Genomic DNA, 21394 nt, shown 5'->3' on the forward strand with positions numbered 1-21394 from the left:
GATTCAAGTAGACTTACCACCTGTATGGCCCTCTGCTACCTTCTAGCTGTGTGGCCTTGGGCCAGTTACTGAGTCTCTCTGAGCCTCAGTTTCCCCATCTGATAAAAATGGGAGAATGGCCCTAGCTGGTTTGGCTCAGTGGATAGAGCATGGCCTGCGGACTGAGGGGTCCCAGGTTTGAGTCCAGCAGAGGGCACATGCCGGGGTTGTGGGCTCAATCCCCAGTAAGGGACATGCCAGAGGCAGCCAATCAATGATTCTCTCTCATCATTGATGTTTCTACCTCTCTCTCCATCTCCTTTCCTCTCTGAATTCAATAAAAATATTTAACAAAAAAATGGGAGAATGAACTTCCACCCTATGGGAGATGGAGAAGATTCCATGATATAGAGGGTTAGCTTCATGTCTGGCACTGAGTGGTGGTTACGAGTATCATTGCTGCTGTAATTCATAATCCAACGGAAGAGAAATGTACCCATTCTCTCAGCAGCCACTCTTCCTCTGATTCTTCCCATCTTTCAGGGAACCAGTCCAGTGCTCCTCAAACTCTCTATATAAAGGACCACATTCATTTCAATTTGCTTTTTCAATATGCAATTCATCAAATATATGGTCCTACTCCACGTGATTAGTGCATAGTGGTACCACATGCATTTAAAAACAGGCCTCCCCCCTGCTCAACAAGATGAGTCCACAGGTCACATGCCTGAATGTCACATGTCTAATTGTTAAACATCTTTCTAAATGCTTGCTCTTGGTTTCTGTATGTATCTCATTGTGGACCAGTACCAAGCCGTCCATAGATGATGCATATCTAGCCATGATGCTTCCTCTTCCATCATAACAGCCATTGTTGGACACCTGCTATGAGCATGACACTCTAAACCATTCTGTTTTCATTCCTATATCCATCCTAGTAGACAAGTGTTAGATCCCTATTTCATAAATGTAGACATTTGAGTTCAGAGAATTTAAGCAACTCGCCCAAGACCTTCGAGCCAATTCCTAAATGACTGAGCCAGGATCTTAACTCAAGTCAATGAAGGGGGAAAACCAATCTCTTCCAACCCCATCACACTGCACTTCAGCTGAAACGAGTCCCTTTACTGCAGCTCAACAAATCAATCACGTGTTAATGGACTTCTCAAAAGTAAAGCCTATTTCTTCCTCTCATGTGAAATACTTGTTCAGTTTCAGTTCCTGGTGGTTTGCCTGTCAACAGGACTGAGAAAACCAGAGTAAGACCTATCGGTCACAGAGGGCGAGCGAGAACACAAGGACTTACGTCACTGGCGATCTCCCTGGACGCCCGGGCGGTCTGGAACGGGATGGCGTCCAGCCTGAAGTCGTAGCCGCCAGCCCGAGTCTGCTCCCAAGAGTTTCTGTAGACTTTCTAGACAAGGAGAACAAGGAAGAGTGAGCAGGAGGCACTCCCTGTCTGCCATGTGGTTGGTTCTCAGCAGGGCAGTTTCTAAGCACAAACCCTCGCCTTGATGGTGCCCAGAATGGCACAGCCCATGGCCCCAAGTCCATCCAGGACCTCCTCTGCTCTGGCATCGCTGGGACTGGCCACCAAGGGCTCCAGCTCTAAGCGCAACCTGAGCGCCAAGTGCCGCTCTTGTGGGTCTTGGCGTCTGTGGGTCTGGCCCACTGGCCACACTCCGTTGGTATCAGAGGCCCCCGCCCCCTCCCTCCCGTGTTTGCATTCACATTCAGGGACCCCCTCCCTCCCATGTTTGCATTCACAGCTTCTAGATGCCGGAACTCAAAGCTCAAGAGCACTGTTTCCTCCCACAGCAGGAGGTGCAGCGCCTCGGGTCCAGGTTCCCGTGTTCATTGGCTCCACTGACTTCCCAGGGGCCCTCGGCTACTTCCGATGTCAAGTCACCCCATAACGCTGCATCCCCTGTGCTCCCTTAGTGGCTGCGCTGAGCAAGGGAAGAGCCTTCACCTGAATTACATTGATTGTCAAGAGCCTGACTGAGTCCCTGACCTATGGATTTCACATCTTCCTCTTTCATTTTCCTCCTTTTCAAGTCGTTCTCTCCCCGCCTCCAGGAGCCCGGAATCACAGCCCCTGGGTCCCCAGGTAGATCCGCATCACGGACAGAGGAATCACAATCGCCCGTGCCTTCATGTAGCGGATACATAAGGCAACAGCTCCGTGAAAGGAGTCATCTGGAGGTGGCCGTGGAGGATCTGTCCTTTATTCGGCCACAGGGAAGGGAGACAGCGGGAGAGGCTCATCACCAGCATTTGACAAAGTGACAGCCTCAGAGCAGGCCGGTAGCTCGCTCGTTCTGTGAGCCGCAGCAGGTCAGGGCGCCCTTAAGAACCTCACTTTTGTCATTTGGAAACAAGAGCTCAAGGCCGGGGCTCTGTTCTGTAGGGGACTAGGGGGCAGGGGGAGGACGGACCAAGCAAAGGAGCAGTGGCAGACAAAAAGATAAAAACCTCACCCACTCTACAACTGGGCACGGAACCGGAGGGGACCACGAAGGGCCTGGGCCAAGCCTGATGGGTCTTATCATTCCCGTGTCCTGCTGCCCACCTTCTCCTGCATCTTAGCCTCCAGCCCCAACATCTACCGCCACAAACCAGGAGCCAAAAGCCTGCTATGTTCAAGGGTCTTGAAATACAGAACCGATCATCCCTGGGGTCATCACCTAATTGGTGGACCTCAAACAAGGCCCACGTGATTGGATTTACTGGGTCACTGTTGAGTTTAGCAGGCAGGATGGGGAGCCATATAGAAGGGGTCCCACAAATATCCCAGCAAATTGAGTCAAACCCTGATCATTTCCTGGAGAGGGAACAGTCAGGGTCTTCCTAATTCAAGAGCCTGGCCCACACCAGACCTGGGCTAGGTAATGACAGCATCCAACCCCAACATCACCCCAGTTTGGTGTCCAGTGCACCCCAGCTCCTGAGTCTCTGTAACGGAGGGTCAACGAGAGCGCGTGACCCAGATCGGGGCTCTCCTCGAGGCCCCAGCCATCTTCCTCCTGGTCACTGCTCCCTGGATACTATTTGCCTGATGGTCATCACTTCCTCCCCGAGTTTTTGATTCTGTTGAGGTTTTTGCCTTGCCACTGGGAGTCTTTAGATTCCGCAGCCCCTTTGATTTGGAACCCTGGGCGTTCCTCTTCTTTATCACAGTGGGCACAGTTTTGTCCTCATCCTCACACATTACAGCCATTTGATTTTTAGTTATTTCGGCTGCCTGACACATCTCAATGGCTTTCTTTGCCCAGGAAGGTCACTTTCCCTCCACATCCTCCTCACACAGCACTTGATCCAATTGTGTGTATTCCACACGCCCCGAAGAAGTGCTCTTTCAAAAGAGGTCCGTGAGTTCTCCACATCCGCATGCCCCGGTGGCTAATTTCAGCTCCGGGACTCTACAGACAGGCATCCCCCGTGAGAAGAAAGATGCGTCCGTCGCCAGCCCGGGGTGGCTGTCCTCCTTCAGCTGGGCCCCACGTGGACTGGCAGTCCGATCCCCGTCTCTAGGGCTGTGTGGGCCTCCAGCGGTCCCTCGCACGGAGGCCTGGCCTCCCCCATCCTCGAAGCGTTAATGAGGCGGATGTTTTGTTCCAGCTCTGCCGAGGGGGAGGTCCCGCTTCCCCAGATGGAGGTCAGCCCACCAGAGCTGCTGTTCTAAAATTATCCCGCATGCATCCCTCCAAAGCCTCAGATGGCCATAATGACTCCTATTTACAAAGCACCATCGCATTCACTGCGTGGGATCCCACAGGGCTTTACAAATGCAACAAACTCTTGTACACGCTAACTAGAAGGCGCCTCTCGCCAACCCCTGCAAGGCGGCCACCTCTGGGGCGACCGGTAGCAGCTGTTCTTCTGCACGGAGCCCCAGGACACAATGGCCGGGCCAGGGAGGGGAGAATGGCCGACGCTGGGAGGCCCGGCGCAGCCCCAGGCCGACACACTCAGCCCGTGTTATTCTGATCTGACAGCGTCTTTTGATTCTGCCGCCTCACTACCTGTTATCCCAGGATCACAGCTTTGCTGGCCGAGCGGCCGCCTATTCTATTACAACCAGGGGCCTCCAACCCCCCGCCAACAACAAGCCTGGGTTTAGGAAACAGCATCTTGGTTATGCACGCAAAGGGCACACATCCAAGGGAAACTGAAGTGTGGAGGCCACAGCCCCATGCACAAAGGAGCAAATTGCATTTGGGCCTGATGGGCCACAATGGCAGCAACTTTCCAAACGGCAGGGTGAGAAAGAGCCCCCGTTTCTCCAAGGTCACCCTCTGCATGGCTACGGAGGGGTGTCCAGGAAACAGAGAGAGCAGGTGTCCATGCCTGACGGGGCCCACTCCTCTGACTGCAACCCAGCACACACTGAGGTCTTTGCAGCCATGTCCAGAACCAGCATGTGAGAGCTGGGAGGAACCACAGGCATCATTAGCTCAGCTCCATTCCCATTTCACAGGGGAGGAAACTGAGGCCCAGCGGGAAAGTGACGTAAAGTCCCACTCTCACTGCAGTGTTCCTTTTCTCCTAAGTCTTCCTCTCTAGGACTTCTGTTTCTAACAAATAAGAGCCACTTTGGATAATTCGACAGAAACAGGCAACCCCCTCACCCGCCCCCCATGAATGGCCGGCTCACTCACATCGCTCAGGTGCAGCGCGTTGAGGCGGGCTCTGATGAAGTCGGGGTGGTCGGGGATCAGGGTGAATCTGTGCAGGGATTCCGCATCCCCGGACCTGTACAGGCGCTGCAGGTAAGACAGGTTCACGGTCAATGTAGAACTCCACCTGCTGAACGCACAGGTGAGGAGCAGGCTGCTCTCCGCTCTTGCCCCTCCCGCTCGAGTGCCCATTGCAGGAACACAGCCCGGCCTGCAGGACAGTATTCCTCAGAAGCTACCCAGGGAGGGAGGGCCCACGTGGTCAGGGCCAGGTGGGGTGGCTGTTTAAAATATTCCTTGAAATCTGCTCCAAATGGGCCACTCCACCAGCATCCTGTGGGCCCCACCCGCGTGCTTTACAAACAGTGTAAAGGGTATGGATACTTTGGAGAATCTTTGCAGCTGAACAGTGTTCAAGCTTTTTACTAATAATAAGATGCCTCAAGATGACACAAGAACTGATTAGTCTTTTCATCCTCGGATACTTCAACATGTGTTCAGAAAAGTAAAGTTTTCATAGTTATCGGGGTCCCAGAAAGACACAATTTTAAAGCTCACTCTTTATCTTAGCTGCTATGTTTAGAGCAGCACTTTAAGACTTGCAAACAATTTTAAGAAGCACTGGAGTCCCATCTGTGTTTCGAGAGGAGGATTTAATACTTAATATTCCGATCCTTTCCCAAATTCAATGTGGGCTTTGCCAACGTGAGTGGGAGAGGGTTCAGATTCCGAGCCTTCAGATTCCGAGTGAGGCTGGCACCGCTTAATCACTGTGTGTACAGAACGGAAACCTCTGACACTTTCGGAGAAATAACACTTAGCTTCCTATTCTTTGAAATAAATACAGGAGAGAGGAAATGGGGCTAACTCATACAGAGGATAAAGCAGAAAGAAGCTTTTAATACAGCTGTTCTTTCCTTTTCTACCTGGGTTGTGTGAAGCTGATAATTCCGTTACCATCTATCAATAATTAAGATGTATCTGATCACCCTAGCTGGCTGGGTGGATCAACTGGTTGGAGCATCGTCCCATATACCAAAAAGGTTGTGGGTTCGATCCCAGATTGGGGCATGTACAAGAGGCAGCCTATCAATGTTTCTCTCTCACATCGATGCTTCTCTCTCTCTCCCTTCCTCTCTCTAAAAATCAATTTTAAAAAAAGGATGTATCTGATTTAGTATCTGGTAAGGGATCATCAATAATACTTAGTATTATTGTTGCGGTTATGAATCAAACCACAATAAGGGACATTTATTGAGGACTTAGTATGTTCCAGATGCATGCTAAAAGCGCCATGTGCTTTTATTTCTTTAATCCTCATTTAACGCACTTCATCTTATGAAATGGGTGCTGTCATTGCCTTCCTTCCTAATAAAGGGACTGAGGTTGGAAGCGATGAAGTTACTGGCCCAAGATCATCTGGGTGGCAAGCAGAAGGTTTTCACACACATCCATCCTATTGGGAGCCCGTGCTGTTCAGCACTGACCACTGAGCTCACGACCCAGTGCTGTGAGCCTGGGAGGAGTGTCGAGAAAACACCCACCTCACTGCAGTGCAGGTAGCTGTTCTTGGCATGAACCATGTCCGGGGAGTCGACGACCGAGGTGAACTTGAGACTGTCTGGTTTTTTCCGGTACTTGGTCTATAAAAAGAAGGCAAAGATACCCACGTAACAGGTGAATGTCAGGCATTTTTCTGGATGCAGCTTCATCCCACCTAATCAGTCCCCACTATGCCGATGACATTAGTGCAAAACAAGTCTCTCTTCTTGGTGGGCATGTAACAAGGACACAGAAGAGACCTGAGCTGTCTCTGTGATAAGAAGCATTTTGTAGGTATTCACACTCCTGGAAAAAAGGCTGCAAAATACCAGAGCTCATCCCAAGGAACTCAGCGGAGGGCGGGATTCAGCATCAACCTGACCCTGCTGGGACGCTATCCAAGCAAGTTCTGTTATTAAAAAGCTGGAGAAGGCAGTGGTGCCATGGAAGGGATCCCAGGGCAAGAATCCCCAGCCAATAAAATAAATGGTGGGAGCTCAGCCAGGCCGGTGTGGCTCAGTGGTTGAGCATTGACCCATGAACCAAGAGGTCACCAGTTTGATTCCTGGTCAGGACACATGCCCGGGTTTCGGGCTCGATCCCCAGTAGGGGAATGCAGGAGGCAGCCGATCAATGTTTCTATCTCTCTATCCCTCTCCCTTCCTCTCTCTCTCTAAAAAAATCAATTAAAAAAATTTTTTTAATGGTGAGAGTTCAGTTAATGAAACTATCCCTGTGCATCTTTGAACACCTGCAATCAGAGAAACCCTGGACACCCTGTGTAAACTGAGAAGGTGAGTGGTAAATTCTGTGCCTCGCCCCATGAAAACAATGGGCCAGTTTAGATCATATTGTTCATAATGTATCTATTGAGAACCTTCTAAGCATCTTCCATCTTTCACTGCCCAATTTGAACAGGTCTTTAACTCCTCAGCAAAGAATTCACTTGGAGAGAAAACTTGTTCCATTTTGGGATTTGGCTGCAAATGGCCCTGGAAGAATACTGGGAGTTCAGTGGCCATGGGGCTCTCTTGGGACCCCCTCCCCCCTCCCCCCTTCCAAGTAGGTTCCCTCTTCAGAAGGAGATTAGGGCTAGGCTGTAGTCGCAGTAGGGGCAGGTGGGTGGTACCTCGCTGATGAGCTCTCCAGCCTTCTTTGCACTCTCTATCTGCGGGGAGCTCAGCGCCAGCCATCCTGTGCCCTTCATGCCCATCAGGTCTGACTTGTAGCGAAACTGCGGAAAGAACATTTCATCAGGGGAGGGCTGAGCCTGTGGGGGCATCGGTCATAACGCTCCATCACAGCATCGCGACACCTCCATGCGGAGCGCATTCTGCATGATGTTAAGCGAGGGTGTTTGAATGTGTGCACGCTGCCAGGGATTAAACAGTGGATCGTGCATAAGACACAACCAAAACCCGCGGGCGTGATGGCAGGACTGGAAGAGGAGGACGAAGACCTGTGGGAATGACCTTGTAAGGGAGGAGCTGAGACGTGCTCCAGCCCGAGCACCAGCCCCAGGGTTTTGCTTCCTTCTGGCAGCCACGTGACTGACCAGCCGCCTCAATGGAAACATTTCCACACTCCTGTTGATAAAAGTGCTTTGAGCTCCGGGTCCAACCTGCTGTGACTTGGACCAAGTCACTTGACCAATATGTGACTCAGTTTCTCTCTCTGATGCCTGGAGGTCATAGCAACCACTCTGTGCTCAAAAAACAAACAAACAAAACAAAACAAAAAAAACACTGGAGAGTATTCGGGGGCAAAAGCTACTCTATTTGCTAGGTGTTTTATTCCCTTGTGGCAGTGGGGGGAGTGGAGAGGACCATGAGAGCAGGACTCTAAAAACCGGACCAAACTTAGATACGCCCGGCTAAATATATCTTTAGAGTTGTATGCAAGCCATTTTAATCTTTCTGTGCCTCCGTTTACCCCCTCCTCCCACTGTTAGTCATGATGTGCTAATATTGCAAAAATTGGGCTAAGCCTTTTCCATTTTTTTTTTTAAGGGCTCAGAGATTAAAACGACAGCATCATTCCTGGGAGAAACTACGTGGTGCTTTAAGACAATGGGTCTGGTTAGGGGTCTCCTAAAACCTTAAGCCTTATTACTATGCCTTGATCTGCCCACCATCACCGACGGTGAGACAGCCGCATGCATGCTTTTCTTCTTCTCTTTATGGCTATTAGGCATTTTTAAAGATGGAAAAAGACCCTCTGAGGAAATCTAAAATTTGGATCTAAACAAAGTTGATAGCATTCCTCTAATTTAGATATCGGCTCTGCTGTAACGCAAAATATCGCTCCGGAAACCGGCCTTTCAGCCTTGTTAGTTCCCTTTCATTTCAGGATTCACAGCGGCCCTCGCAGCCGGCCTCAAAGAGGGTCCGTCTCTGATGTACTGTCTGCTGGTGAATGCCCCCGTGCAAATTCCACTCTGCTTCCCAACTGATGCAGGAGACATCACTCGGGTTCAGGAGCAGGTTTCAAAACCCCGTGTCAACCAGATTGCTTTTTAGAGCGCGATCTTTCAGTCTACACCGGCAAAGCTTATGCCTTCCACTCTGATAAAGAACAGAGAAAATTGGACAAATTTCTAAGTTAGAGAGAATAATCCTACAGGGCCTCTTCACAGCCGGGCCTTGCTCCTTTCAGAAGCAAGATGAAGTGGGGAGCGCTCTTTCAACTCGCCTTTTGTTGCGCTGCACAGTACAATCGCAGGTAAGTCAGAAAGCAAGATGCGGGTTCCCCAAAGATCTGACTGCGCCTCCGACTCTCTTATAAAATGGACGGTCTATTAATATTTCAGCTCCCAGCCCAGCTTTGACTATTCACGCACACCCTAAAAACAACACGCCTGCCTCAGACTTCACGATAAAAAAAATAAAAAAAAGGAGGGGGGGAGGTGGAGGGGAGTCAAAAAGACACGGCTACCCAGAGGTGGTTTCGAAGAAGGGTTCTAAGATAATAAGAGACCTTCTCCAGCGGCCCGGCTGAGCCTGGCATCCCCATGTGGCAGGCTCGCTATTTTTCCTTGCACACAGTAAGGCCCGGAAGCCTTCTGCAGATTCACACACAGTGTTGTAAGTGCGCAAGCTAAGAATTTGGGTCCCTGATTTCTTTTGTATTTATATTTTTATCGATTTCAGAGAGGAAAGGAGAGGGAGAAAGAGATGAGAGGGAATCATGGATCGGCTGCCTCCTGCACGCCCCCTACTGGGGATTGAGCCTGCAACTTGGACATGTGCCCTGAACCGGAATCAAACCCTGACCTCCTGGTTCATAGGTCGACGCTCAACCACTGATCCGCGCTGGCCAGGCTGGGTCCCTGATGGCTAACAGGAGCATGTCAGCAGTTGCACCCAGGAGGTGGCCATGGGAAGGGTGTATTTGTCATCTTAATAAGAATCATTATAATCACTGCCTTGCATAAGGTGTACATTGCTTTAGACTCCACTCGTTCTGTTCACACACCATCCTGCAAAGGAGGGGTTCTTATTTCCACCTACAGGACTATTTTGATGTTCAAACGATTGTTCAGAGTCTCAGAAGAGCCACCAGCTGCTGTCCTCTGGGCATGCCACACCTGGGGCCCCTGAGAGAACCCTCAGGAGCTAGAGCAGCTGGGTTTCCTAATCCGGCCACCTGGGGGAGCTGGAGAGCACTGAGCCAGAGTCAGGAGACAAGTGCCCCCCTTTGCCTCTTACTGGCTAGGTGCATGGTCATTTCCCGGCCAGTTTGTGACCCTGGGCAAGCTGCTCCACACTCAGCCTGAGGGTGAACAGCACAACACTGTAGTTCCAGGAAATTGTAATAATAACTGGATCGCCATTCGTTCATTCCATCATTGTATCATAATTAATCATCAATTATGTGTGTAGAATAATCAGCCTGTGCCATCACCAAACTAAGAACAGTCATTGCCTGACAGCGACCGGAATTGGGAGGCCTGGTGTAGGGAATGTCATCAAAACAACCCATTCTTGCCCTAACCGGTTTGGCTCAGTGGATAGAGCGTCAGCCTGCGGACTGAAGGGTCCCAGGTTCGATTCCGGTCAAGGGCATGTACCTTGGTTGTGGGCACATCCCCAGTAGGGAGTGTGCAAGAGGCAGCTGAATCGATGTTTCTAACTCTCTATCTCTTTCCCTTCCTCTCTGTAAGAAATCAATAAAATATATTTTTTAAAAACCCACAAACAAAAAAAAAAAAAAACCAGCTCATTCTTACTGGTGTGTTTCCACGGACCAGGTACCGTGCTGCGTGCCTCATACGGACCCGTTCTCAACTGAGAACTGGCTTCTTCCCGGGTGCAATGCTGTCCCCCAGGTACAACTGGCAATATTTTAAGACATACTTGACTGTCACACTGAGGAAGGGTGAGTGTTATTGATATCTAGTGGGTAGAAGCCTGGATGCTGCCAGGACGGCCCCCACGACAAGGAATTCTCCAGCCCCAAATGTCAAAGGTGCCCGAGTTGAGAAACCCCGATATGGATGATGAGGGTGGAGGTGACAAGAGTCCCGTGGGCTATGCTGTGAAATGAGAGCGCCTCCCTCCTGGGCCTAGAGAGCCAAGGCGCGCACAGCCCGTACGTGCTGACCACACGTTACCATCGTTGCCATGTCCCCGCCGAGGACCTGAGGCTTGGAGGGGGGCTGGGACTGGAGCTGACCTGGGCGGGGATGGTGCTACCTGCCAGCCTGCTTGGTGCCCTTGCCTGGGAGAGGACCTCCTCTTTCTGGGCCTCGGTGTCTGCTCTGAGCTGTAGGAACCATGACTCCCCCACAGGGAGCTCCCTCCGGAAGGGCAGGATGGTACAAAGTGTGGGCTCCGGAAGGGCAGGATGGTACAAAGTGTAGCCAATCCTGCCTCGACACCTCCCAGGTGACCTCATCTTAAAAACAGGAGTAAGAGCCTGGCTGGTGTGGCTCAGCGGCTGGGCATCGACCCAGGAACCAAGAGGTGGATTGCTCGATTCCCAGTCAGGGCACATGCCCAGGTTGCAGGCTCCATCCCCAGTAGGAGGCCTGCAGGAGGCAGCCGACTGATGTTCCTCTTTCATTGATGTTTCTATCTCTGTGTCCCTCCCCCTTTCTCTCTCTCTAAAAAAATCAATAAAAACCTATTTTAAAAAATAAAATGAAACATGAGTAACAACGGGCCCTACCTCCCAGCACCGTAGCGAGGGTGACAGTAACGGTGAGCAATCAGTCAGCGTCAGAAAAGTCAACCATGACTTTTCTATCATCACCATCACTCCTGCCGTTAACGATGGAGCCCCTCTTCTCTCTCGAACCCTGTGACGTCCTCCCCACTCACTCACATGCTTCGCTCTGGCCTCAAATTCGCGGCGGCTGCTCCTGCTCTGGGCCTCGGCCTTTGAATTTGCTATTCTGTTTGCTGGAGAGCTCCATTCCCTTCCAGCATCTCTTTGCTCTTTGCGCAAATGCCACCTTTTCCATGACCCGCCCCGCCGTCCCCTCGCTTCCACTGCATGTGTGCATGTACACACGCACACACTAACATCCTCCTAGCCCACTTCCCGGCTTTGTCTGTCTCCACAGCAGGCATCACACTAAATATTTGACTTATCATATTTTATCTCACTCCCATATCATGGAAGCTCCAAGAGCACAGGAATTTTTTTGGCTTTTTTTGTTGACTGCCGTAGTCCCAGCACCTAGAATAACGCCCAATACATAGTAGGTGCTCAGTAAATATTTGCTGAATGACGGACTGACTAACTCCAACCCAGATAACACAGACTGAGCAAGTCGTCGTTGGGCACAGGGAGGAGTGTCTGACAGGCTAAGGAAGGAGCAGAGATTGTAAATTATACCCAGGCTTGGTGGTAGGAGGAGGGTCAGGAGCTGGTGTCTGACCCACCAGGCGCCCCCTACCTCACTCTGCAGGGCGTGAGCTTTCTTGGCCCAGGCCATCTTCAGGTCCTCGGGCAGCGCCGTGAACTCGTGGCACCGTGTCCTGTAGTCGTGGTCGCTGGCCAGGGCCTGGGCCTTCCTGGCGTGGACCAGGGGCACCATGTCCATGGGCAGGTGGTACTGGGCGTGGCTGCCCACTGCCTGCCTCCTGTACTGGAGCTCGCTCTGCAGCTGGCCCACCCGCCGGCAGTGCCGGAGCCGGGGGTCGTCGCTGACACTCCGCGCCCCGATCAGCCTCCCTCGCTCCTTCACAAAGTCGTGTCTGTAGAGAAACTGGGAGAGAAGGCCCGTGGGTCAGGGGCTGGCGTACCACCGCTGAAATCCCACCTGCACGTTCTCATGGCAGGCCCTAGAAAAGTCACCTGTTCTGACACTAGGAAGTGATGATTATAAGAAAAACCACAGTGAGGCCAGCCTGGGAGCGTGCTTCCTGCCTGGGGGACCAACAATTAAAACATCCCTCCCTCCTTCCTTTCTAATTACAGCCAGGTCCTCGGGACCAAAGCGAGGGCCCTGCTCCCCACACTCCCTGCACGTGTCCTGTGGCCAGGAGGAATTCATCAAAAAGGGTTAAAAAGAAATGTATCCATTCGCACTTGGCAAACTGTGTAAACCCAAAAGACAGGACCCGTTTATTTGAAGTCCATATTTTCTGTGATTTGTTTGTGGGGAAGAGAAAGTCACCTTCATGTCCCAACGCTATGGACGCCATCAACAGAGTGGCTGCACACAGCCAGCACATCCTAACGCACAGCCGGCGTGTGAAACTGCAGAGAGCCCGGAGCCAGACATGCTCGGGCTCAGTACAGTTTCCCCGGCGAGTTTTCTCTCTAATTCTGGGTGGAGTCAGAAAGCGGGCAGTTCCCCGGGTCCAGAGGGACGGTGGCCTCGACATCGCAATTAGAAATAAATCGTCATCTCCTTCCTGCCTGAGACCTCTGTCTGAATTTAGCTTCTGATTAACAAAAGCTCGCTTCCCCTCCCTCCGTCAGAGAATCTCATTCGTAACTAATATATTCTGCAGGTGACATCCTGTCTCACACGGCGAGAGATTTGCTTTAATTCAGGAAAATCAGCTGCAGACATGGTTTTACATGAAGTGAACAGAAATCAGGCGAGACGGAAGGTCATATCATTCCACTCACATCACTGGCGATATCTCCAGAGACCCGAGCAGCCTGGAAGGGGAGCGCGTCTATTGTCAGCTTGTAGCCTTGAGCGCGGAGATTATGCCAAGACTCCTTGTATTTTGCCTACAATGGAAACACATGTAGATTTTCCTTTTTTTAAAAAAAAATTACATGAATCAATGAACAAAGGCTACCCCTTTCATTTTGTAGCACCGTGTCCCAGAATCGATTTCTGACAAGCGAAAGCTTTCTATTTTGCAAAGGAAATCTCATCAGCACACCCGCTGTCGTGGGCTCTGACACGTTATGAACGCAACACGTTTGTGACAGGGTCTATTTAACATGCGCATCCAAAAGACACGTGTGTGTGTGTGTGTGTGTGTGTGTGTGTGTGTGTGTGTTTTCAAGTTCCTGTGAGCGCCAGAAGGGTCACTGTTAGGTCACGTCACAGACATACGTGGCTTTGGCGCGTGCTTGAACTTCAGCAATGAGAAAGGCTTACGTCACTCAGGTTGGCCGCATTTGTTTTCGCTCGGACGAACTCGGGCAGCCCCAGGGTCATCGTGTACTGGTGTCTCGCATCCTCCCCGGCTGCTCTGTAGAGGCGCTGGGCAAACAGAAAGAAAGGAAAAGCAAGGAAAGCGCTGTGCATTTCTGCAGGGCTGGAGGTCCCTCCCTGGCTCGCAGTCGGGAAACACATCTGTAGAAGGCCATTCGCTGTGTCCTGGGTGCACCGTGAGCCTTGGGGAAGATGTTTCTTTCGATGAAGGCTTTTTGCATGAGTCCAATTGAGTGATATAAAATGTATAATAAGAAACTGCAAGTTGCTTTTGATAGGGTTCAGGATGTGATACCCCCAAATGGGGCACCTAGGCATGCTGAGTATCTCAAGCTGAAGGGATTTGAGAAATGCAGGTGCTACAAGGATGCTCTCTGACTCCCCCCTGAGGCGGGTCACGAGACCCTCCAGTGAGGATGCCCTCCCTACACCTGAGGAACGAGCATCCTCATCTCCGAAGACGAAGGGACGCAGGACGCAGAGAGGAGCTGAGCAAACAGACCTTGCTGAATGTCCCCCACTTTCTTACACTTAGTGGATATGGAGACCCTGTGTCCTATCACATTTTCCCACGACTCTTCGCTTTTCGTCAAACCCAGTGTCATAACGCTCGGGCTTAACCACGTCTTCAGGTCTTCGTTTCTTTACAAAGGCTCCCCTACCATGTAAAACACATATTAAATAAACGTGTATGCTTTTCTCTCGTTAATCTGTCTTTTGTCACAGAGCCCTGGACCAGACCATCCGATGGGAAAGAAAAAGATGTTTTTTCCTTCCCTACACTTTGCTCAATAACAACCCGAGGAAAGAAAAACCATTTAGGAAGTCTATCTCTAGGTTCTTCCCATATTCGACTTTTCCCTCAAGGACTCAGTGTAAAGGCAACACTAAGACATGGGAAGTGTAGGAGAAACTCTGTGATGTGTAAGGGAAGTTCCCAAGCCCTAGTCTGTGTTCTTTACTATCTATCCCAGTGCCAGCCTGAGGGGTCTCAGCCAGTGCAAGAGCATTTATTCATGTGATGAGAAATGGGTCTGTGGTGGCTGAGTTCTTTGAGGCCATAACAGGTTTTGTTACCCCATAGCATCCAGCTCACCACTCAAACACTAAAGGTTCAACAGGAATTTAAAACTTACAACTCATTAAAGAAGCCCTTTGGACGTTCTCATCCCAAGTGAGAGTGGGAAACTAACAGTAGAAATAGCCCAATCTCAACCGACTTCTAAAAGAGTCAGGGAGAGAATCTTAAAAACTAAAGATGATGCAAAATTTAACTCTCTGCCAAGTTCACTTTCCATTTCAAGCTTGTCAGGCAGCCACTAAGAAGAAATAGAATTGAAAAGATGGTTTAACATGAGATTCCTTTCCTTGGCTCCCCTCGGATAGATGTATTAAAGTGTAAACTGGGTAAACGATGAGTGAGAAGACCACGAGGTAGAAGTTCGAGAAGTCTGACAAACAACATACTCTAGTACTGTCCTTGGCTAACCACAAATCCCTCCTATGACAATCATCAGAATGGCGCTATAAAAGTGGTTAGCCAGTATCTGCTGAGACAGAACAAATGAATGGCACACCAGCACGTCTCAAATGTGAATGCGCAGTCGGTGGGTCTGGGGCGGGGCCTGAGGCTCAGCATTTCTAACAAGCTCCCGGGAGAGGCAGATGCTACTTGCTGGTCTGTGACTGCACTTGGGGGATGAGACAACAGACAACCAGATTTCCACCTGGGCCTTCTCTCCTTCGGGAAAATATTTAAGCTCTGTATAATGGCGTTCTCTTCTCCTAAACCTCCACGCAAGCACCCAGGCTTTCCACCACCTCCCCAAACCCACACATAGGCACACATATTTTTAACCATCTAGCAGTTTCTCAAAAGCCCGTTTCCAAAGCCATCAGGGGGAGAGTGTACCTCGTTCGTAATCTGGTTGCTGAGTTTTGCTTGAAGGAGGCTGGGGGTGTCTGTCACAGCTGTGTACTTGAATGACTGGGGATGCTGACGGTATTTGCTCTGAATTCACACACAAGAAGGAATAAGGAGACAACGTAAGATATAGAACCAGCTCTTGAAACAGTAGTGATAAAACATCTTTTTGCAAAGGCTGTCAGTCTGTCAGCTGGAATCTATGCTCTTATGACCTCAGAACTCAATGGGATGGAGGAGCAGAGAGGAGCACAGGACAGACTGACTCGGATGCTTACCAGCAGGAAAGGGAGAGCTAGTCCTTTGCTATGAATGTGAACGTGACTATTGAAATTCAAGTTTTGCTCCCAACCTTTGCTTGTTATAAATCCAGGGCTCCTCGGCGTTGAGAATGTACCAGAAACGCCTATACATAAGCCTGCACCCACCCAGGGAGATCAGGATTCAGTAAATCGGCAGTGGACCCAAGGCTCTGGATCCAATGAGGATTCCGATGCACCACAAGGTTTAGAACCCACTTGTTTTAGAGATTTCATTGGAAAAGCAAAGCACAAAGTTAAATCTAAACTTGGGCCAATTCCGCTGGTGTAAGCAAGCCATAAGCCCATCTAATGCACCCAAGCTGGCCACTGACCACCCTTCGCTTCCAGGGCCTTCCATTATGCCCTCCTGTCCTTGATCTACCATGAATGGAAGTCCCAAAGCCCTCTCACAGGTGAGCAAGATTCCTCAGGATTCAAGGAGCTTAGAATTCTAGACTTCTATATTTCTACCAAGAAACTATGACCCAGCTTAGAGCAACCATTTCATGTACAGCCACCAGAGAAACACAGAGCTTAGATTAGTCCCAATCCTCACAAAAACTAAACAAAGGTCATAATAGTATCCCCATTTGGCTGATTAATATGTTGAGGCTCAGAGAGGTTAGGTGACTGGCTTGAAGTCACAGAGCAAATGAGGGCTGGCCTGGAATTTCAGCCTCCAGCTGTTGGTCTCCAAAGCCAACCCTGTTTACACTGCACCACAGCGCCAATCTCCAAGTCAGTGAACAGTGAATAATTCTTCTATGTTCACAATGGAACTGACTCAGTATCTGCAAAGCTGTCTTAAATGGCATTCGGTCTGAATGGAGAATCCAGTGCAAAGAAGAGAAGCCAGGCAAAAGGTTAGCAGCCAATGTTAATAGTGGGGCATGTAACTCACTTTCACAGTGAAAACAAACAGATGGTGCCCAGCCGGCATGGCTCGGTGGCTGAGCATTGACCTATGAACCAGGAGGTCATAGTTTGATTCCCGGTTAGGGCACATGCCCGGGTTGTGGGCTCGGTCCCCACTGTAGGGCATGCAGGAGACAGCCAATCAATGATTCTCTCTCATTGATGTTTCTTTCTTTCTCTCTCTCTCTCTCTCTCTCTCTCTCTCTCTCACCTTTCATCTCTGAATTCAACACACACACACACACACACACACACACACACACACACGTGCGCGCGCACACACACACATACACACCCCTGATGACTATGCAACAACCTCTGCTGTAGAAATATACTGACAACCCTCACCCCTCTAGTCCCAGTTACCTCACTGATGAGTTCAGACGCTCTTTTCCTTCCTTCGATCTCTAACGTGCCTGGAATGACACAGGCCACCCCTCGCATGAAGTTCAAGTCCGACCGGTACTCATTCTACAAAAAAAACAACACTAGGAATCAGAAGAGCCAAACTTGCAGAACAAGGGAGCAGAGAGAAGCCGGGACAGGAAAGCGTCGTGGCTGGTACTCACGGCCATGCCAGTCTCTCCAGATGTCTCATACTCAGCCAACACACTTAGCAAATGCTCATTAGGAAAATAAACGCTGGGGCGGATGGTGGTTAGAAAGTCAGTTGTCTTTTGCTGGGGCTAATGTGGAAATGGTCGGACAGGTCTTCTAAAACAAAACCCAGCGGCAGCGGGTGGCACGAATGAATCATGGGGTTAAGAGAGAACTAATGAATGAATCCAGAAGAATGTCGCAAAGGCCTGCCTGAGTCTGCTGAGTAGGGCTCGTGTGGGTACCTCAGTGATGTGGGGTGACACTTTAAAGGGCCCCCAAGTTCACTCCCCTTCAGCCATGGAGGTACCGCTGGGCGCGCTGCCTTCAAATCACTGTCACGAGGAGAGGTGGGGCCAGAGGGGGCTGTGCTCAAGTGACAAAGGGCCCGTGAGCTGAGCCTGGCAGCTCCCCGTCCCTACAGCTGCTCTGCGGTTCCTGACAGCTTCTGTCATTCAGTAAACGCCGCACACAGGCATAAAATCTGAGCAGACGACAGAGACCCAGACCTGAGTGCCGGGCTGGAGCTGTTTTCTTTTCTGACACAGGCCTGCCTGTTACTGCAAATCTCACGGCACGAGAGCCTGGCCAGCTAGGAAGGCGGCTGAGGACCAAACGGGCTGCTGAGACATCCTGTATCTCCTTGGGAGTGAGGAGATCCCCGCGGCCCCCACCCTCCTGGGCCTGCCTGCTTCAGAGCCACGAATGCACTTCCAGGCTCAGTCCCCTTCTCGTGTACAGCCGTGTGACCTTGGCCAAGCTGCCCAACTCCTTCCAGCCTCACTATTATTTCTCCGTAAAATGGGACCAAGACTATTAGTGCAGGGTCATTTTGAGGTTTAAATGAGATAATGCATGAAAACGCAAGGCTCAGAATTCAGCAGAAATACTAGTACTCCATAAATGGTGGTTGTTATTAGATCTGTGCCGTTGTGCTTCCTATTAAGAGCTAGGTAGGAGCATGGGGGAAGGGAGTTTAAAAGAAACCCCAGGTTTTGGATATCCCTTCTCTGGAGGCCCCCAATGAGCCAACGGGAGCTGCCAGGTCAGTGCCTTGTGGGCAAATCCGAGAGGAAAGAGCGCTGAGAGAAGCCAGGTCTCCTTACCTCGCTCTGCAACTTGTGAGCTCTCTTGGCACAGCTGAGCCTCAGGTCCTCCGCCAAGGACGTGTACTGGGGGAGCGGGTGTCTGTAGTCCTGGTCGCTGGCCAGGCTCTGAGCCTTCTTGGCATGCACCAGGGTGACCATGTCCAACGGCAGATGGAACTGTGCCTTTGAGCGTTCAAAGCCTTTCTTGTAATTCACCTAGAGGGGCAGACAGATCAACAGCAGCTATTTCAAAGCCACCATTCGCCTCAGGGGCATCAGCGACTGCCAGGCCACTGTCCCAGGGAAGCCTGGGGGAGGTTCTTGGCGGGGCCAGGGTTCCTTGCTTTGGGGACTGGCTTAATACACAGAACGAATCTCCAGGTCCTAAGGCTCACCACCCCCAGCTCCTGGAGGTCACTCATTTGGATGACAAAGACCCATGGCTCCCCCAGTTGGCGAAAATATAAAAGCTCAAGTGACAAAGACAAGGTCAAGGATGTCCTTGCTCAAGACGGGCTCTTCCCATTTTCCCGAGCAAGAAGATGCATGCCTACCTGATCCCTCCCACCCTAGTTTCTTCCCTCCACCTTCTCAAGCTCAGGTTCTAGACACCAGCGAGTTTCCTCTCAAGCGAGGTTAAGAAGAGCTTCTTCAAAGCATCAGATGCCCTCTCAGGAAATCTGGGGGCCAGGTGCAGTGGGTGGATGCCTGGAAAGCCAGTTCGGAGGGGTGGGTATTCCCAAGAACTCAACACGTATCCGGGAGAGAGAGGGAGGGGCCTGTTGGCTGACCACAAGCTCCACTGAGTCCTGGGAGGAGCTGTCTACAGGTCTGTGAAGCACAATCCAGGCTTCTTGGGAGTTAGATGCATAATCGCCACCTCAGCTGCAGCCACTCCTGCCTAATCCCCCAGTCCCACCCCCTCGAATCCTCCCCTCACCCCTTCCATAAAGCCAAGGACAATTCATGTCCAACCCCATACTCTTAGGTCAGCACCCCAGGACAGAACGGGGAAAACAATGTTAGAAATGGGGACACTGAGGCAGAGAACACGAGAAGTTGTGGAAAGAGTGTAAGATGCGATGCTGGCTCCACGTCCTAGCTCTGGCCCTCTCCAGCTGATCTCAGGCAAGGGGCTGAGCCACAGAGTCTAGGTCTCCTTATCAGTACACTCAGGATGAATACACAGATGACGTTCCCAGAGAGAGTGTGATGGTGAAATGAGACATTGCATGTCAAAGTGTTTGGTCCTCTGCAACATGTTGTCACATATCAAATTTCATCACTACTATTAGCCAAGTCCCACACATATGTGCAAGGGGACAGGGAACATACATGTGCCAGCATCCAGAGGGGTGAAGTCAAGGGTTGTAATCTGAGATGCCTCCAGGAACCGGACAGGCAGCAAAAAGGAGTGAAGGAGGAAGTGGGGGGCGAGGGGGCGGGGCTGCGTGACCAGGAGGGCACAGGTCCCTCTAAACGCAGCTCTCCGTAATCAACGGCACCTGTGGCTTTGCAGACTCCAGATCCGCCTCTGGCCAGGAGCCTAAAACTTTTATGTCCAAGTTTCCGTTTTTAAAGGCTTGCAATGAATTCACTGTAGACCAAACAAAACACTTCTGCAATCCAAAACCAGACTTCAGGTCCCTTTTAGAGGCCACTGGGCAAAAAATCATAGAACTCCCAGCCTGGAAGGAGGAAGGGGTCAGCTAGCCCAACCTCTCACTTGACAGAGAAAGAAGCTGAAACCCAGAGGGGCCAAGGGACCTGACCCTGCCACAGAGATAGTCAGGACTGAGCCAGTCCCCGCAACCAGAGGACGATCGACATTAGCCGGCGGCGCATGGTGGGGGACGGGGGCGGGGGGAGGGGGCTGTGTTGCATTTTTCTCCCACTCACTTCACTCTGCAGCGAGCTGGCGTACACTGAATGCGCAAGGCTGATATCGTCTTCCAAGCTCCGGGAGCCGAGCATCTGCCCTTTCATTTTCTCAAATGCCTCTTTGTATTTGTACTAAAGGGAGAGAGAACAGGAGAGAGTAACAGCTCGGGGACAAGGGACACGGAATGGAAGAGGTGGGCATTGGGCGAAAATGTTTTGTTCTTTTGACAGTGACTGGGTGAGTTAAAAGAAACGCGTGGGAGTCGTCAAAGGGCCTGTTCTTTCATATGCAAGACTCCCAATGACTAAAGGGCTGGGATGTGACATGGCAGGACGAGTGAGCGCTCGGGCGGCCCACACTGGAAGAAGGTGGGTGCATTGTTAGCAGTCTCTGCACAGGGACCTGCTTTAGGAAAACGCTGGGCGGAGGGTGCATTTCATCTGCCCAGGGCCCATGTTTACAAAGCATCTGGCTTTGTACCCCAGCAAGGGCATGTTTTGTTGTAAGGGACATTCTTTCTCATTGGTCGCTATCTGATGGCCCTACCACAGTCAGCTGGGAGAGGAGAGGATATTATCCACAGGCAGGCAGGGGGCAGGGGCAGAAGGCACACACATCGGTTAGTATTAAACGTTGTCACAGTAATGGAGATGGATGCTCACGTCGCTGATGATTTCACCGGAGGCCTTCGCCGCCTGGAACGGGATGGCATCCAGTCTCAGCTTATACCCGCCGTCTCGAAGTTTGCTCCAGGATTCCTTATACCGTGTCTGTTGGGAAGACGTGCACAAGTAAAGACCGCTGTGTGGCCTGCTGGTTTCCCAAACTCCCGTTACCCAAATGGGAATCTGGTGCG

At 50.9% G+C, this 21394-nt stretch overlaps 1 protein-coding gene across 1 annotated transcript in view; it reads right to left on the minus strand.

Annotated features, from left to right (window-relative positions):
* The window catches only part of NRAP (nebulin related anchoring protein), a 63439-nt gene that overhangs the window by 2315 nt on the left and 39730 nt on the right, over positions 1-21394 (minus strand). Inside the window, exons 28-39 of the mRNA XM_008144321.3 lie at positions 21201-21308; positions 20556-20669; positions 18675-18872; positions 17338-17442; positions 15743-15841; positions 13774-13878; positions 13287-13394; positions 12103-12414; positions 7330-7434; positions 6203-6301; positions 4641-4745; positions 1286-1393 (exon numbers count right to left, since the gene is read on the minus strand). Coding sequence (XP_008142543.2) covers positions 1286-1393; positions 4641-4745; positions 6203-6301; positions 7330-7434; positions 12103-12414; positions 13287-13394; positions 13774-13878; positions 15743-15841; positions 17338-17442; positions 18675-18872; positions 20556-20669; positions 21201-21308 — 1566 coding nt within the window. The remainder of the gene's footprint in view (positions 1-1285; positions 1394-4640; positions 4746-6202; positions 6302-7329; positions 7435-12102; positions 12415-13286; positions 13395-13773; positions 13879-15742; positions 15842-17337; positions 17443-18674; positions 18873-20555; positions 20670-21200; positions 21309-21394) is intronic.

This window comes from Eptesicus fuscus, chromosome 17, assembly GCF_027574615.1.
Source record: "Eptesicus fuscus isolate TK198812 chromosome 17, DD_ASM_mEF_20220401, whole genome shotgun sequence".
In the NCBI taxonomy this organism is placed as follows: domain Eukaryota; kingdom Metazoa; phylum Chordata; class Mammalia; order Chiroptera; family Vespertilionidae; genus Eptesicus; species Eptesicus fuscus.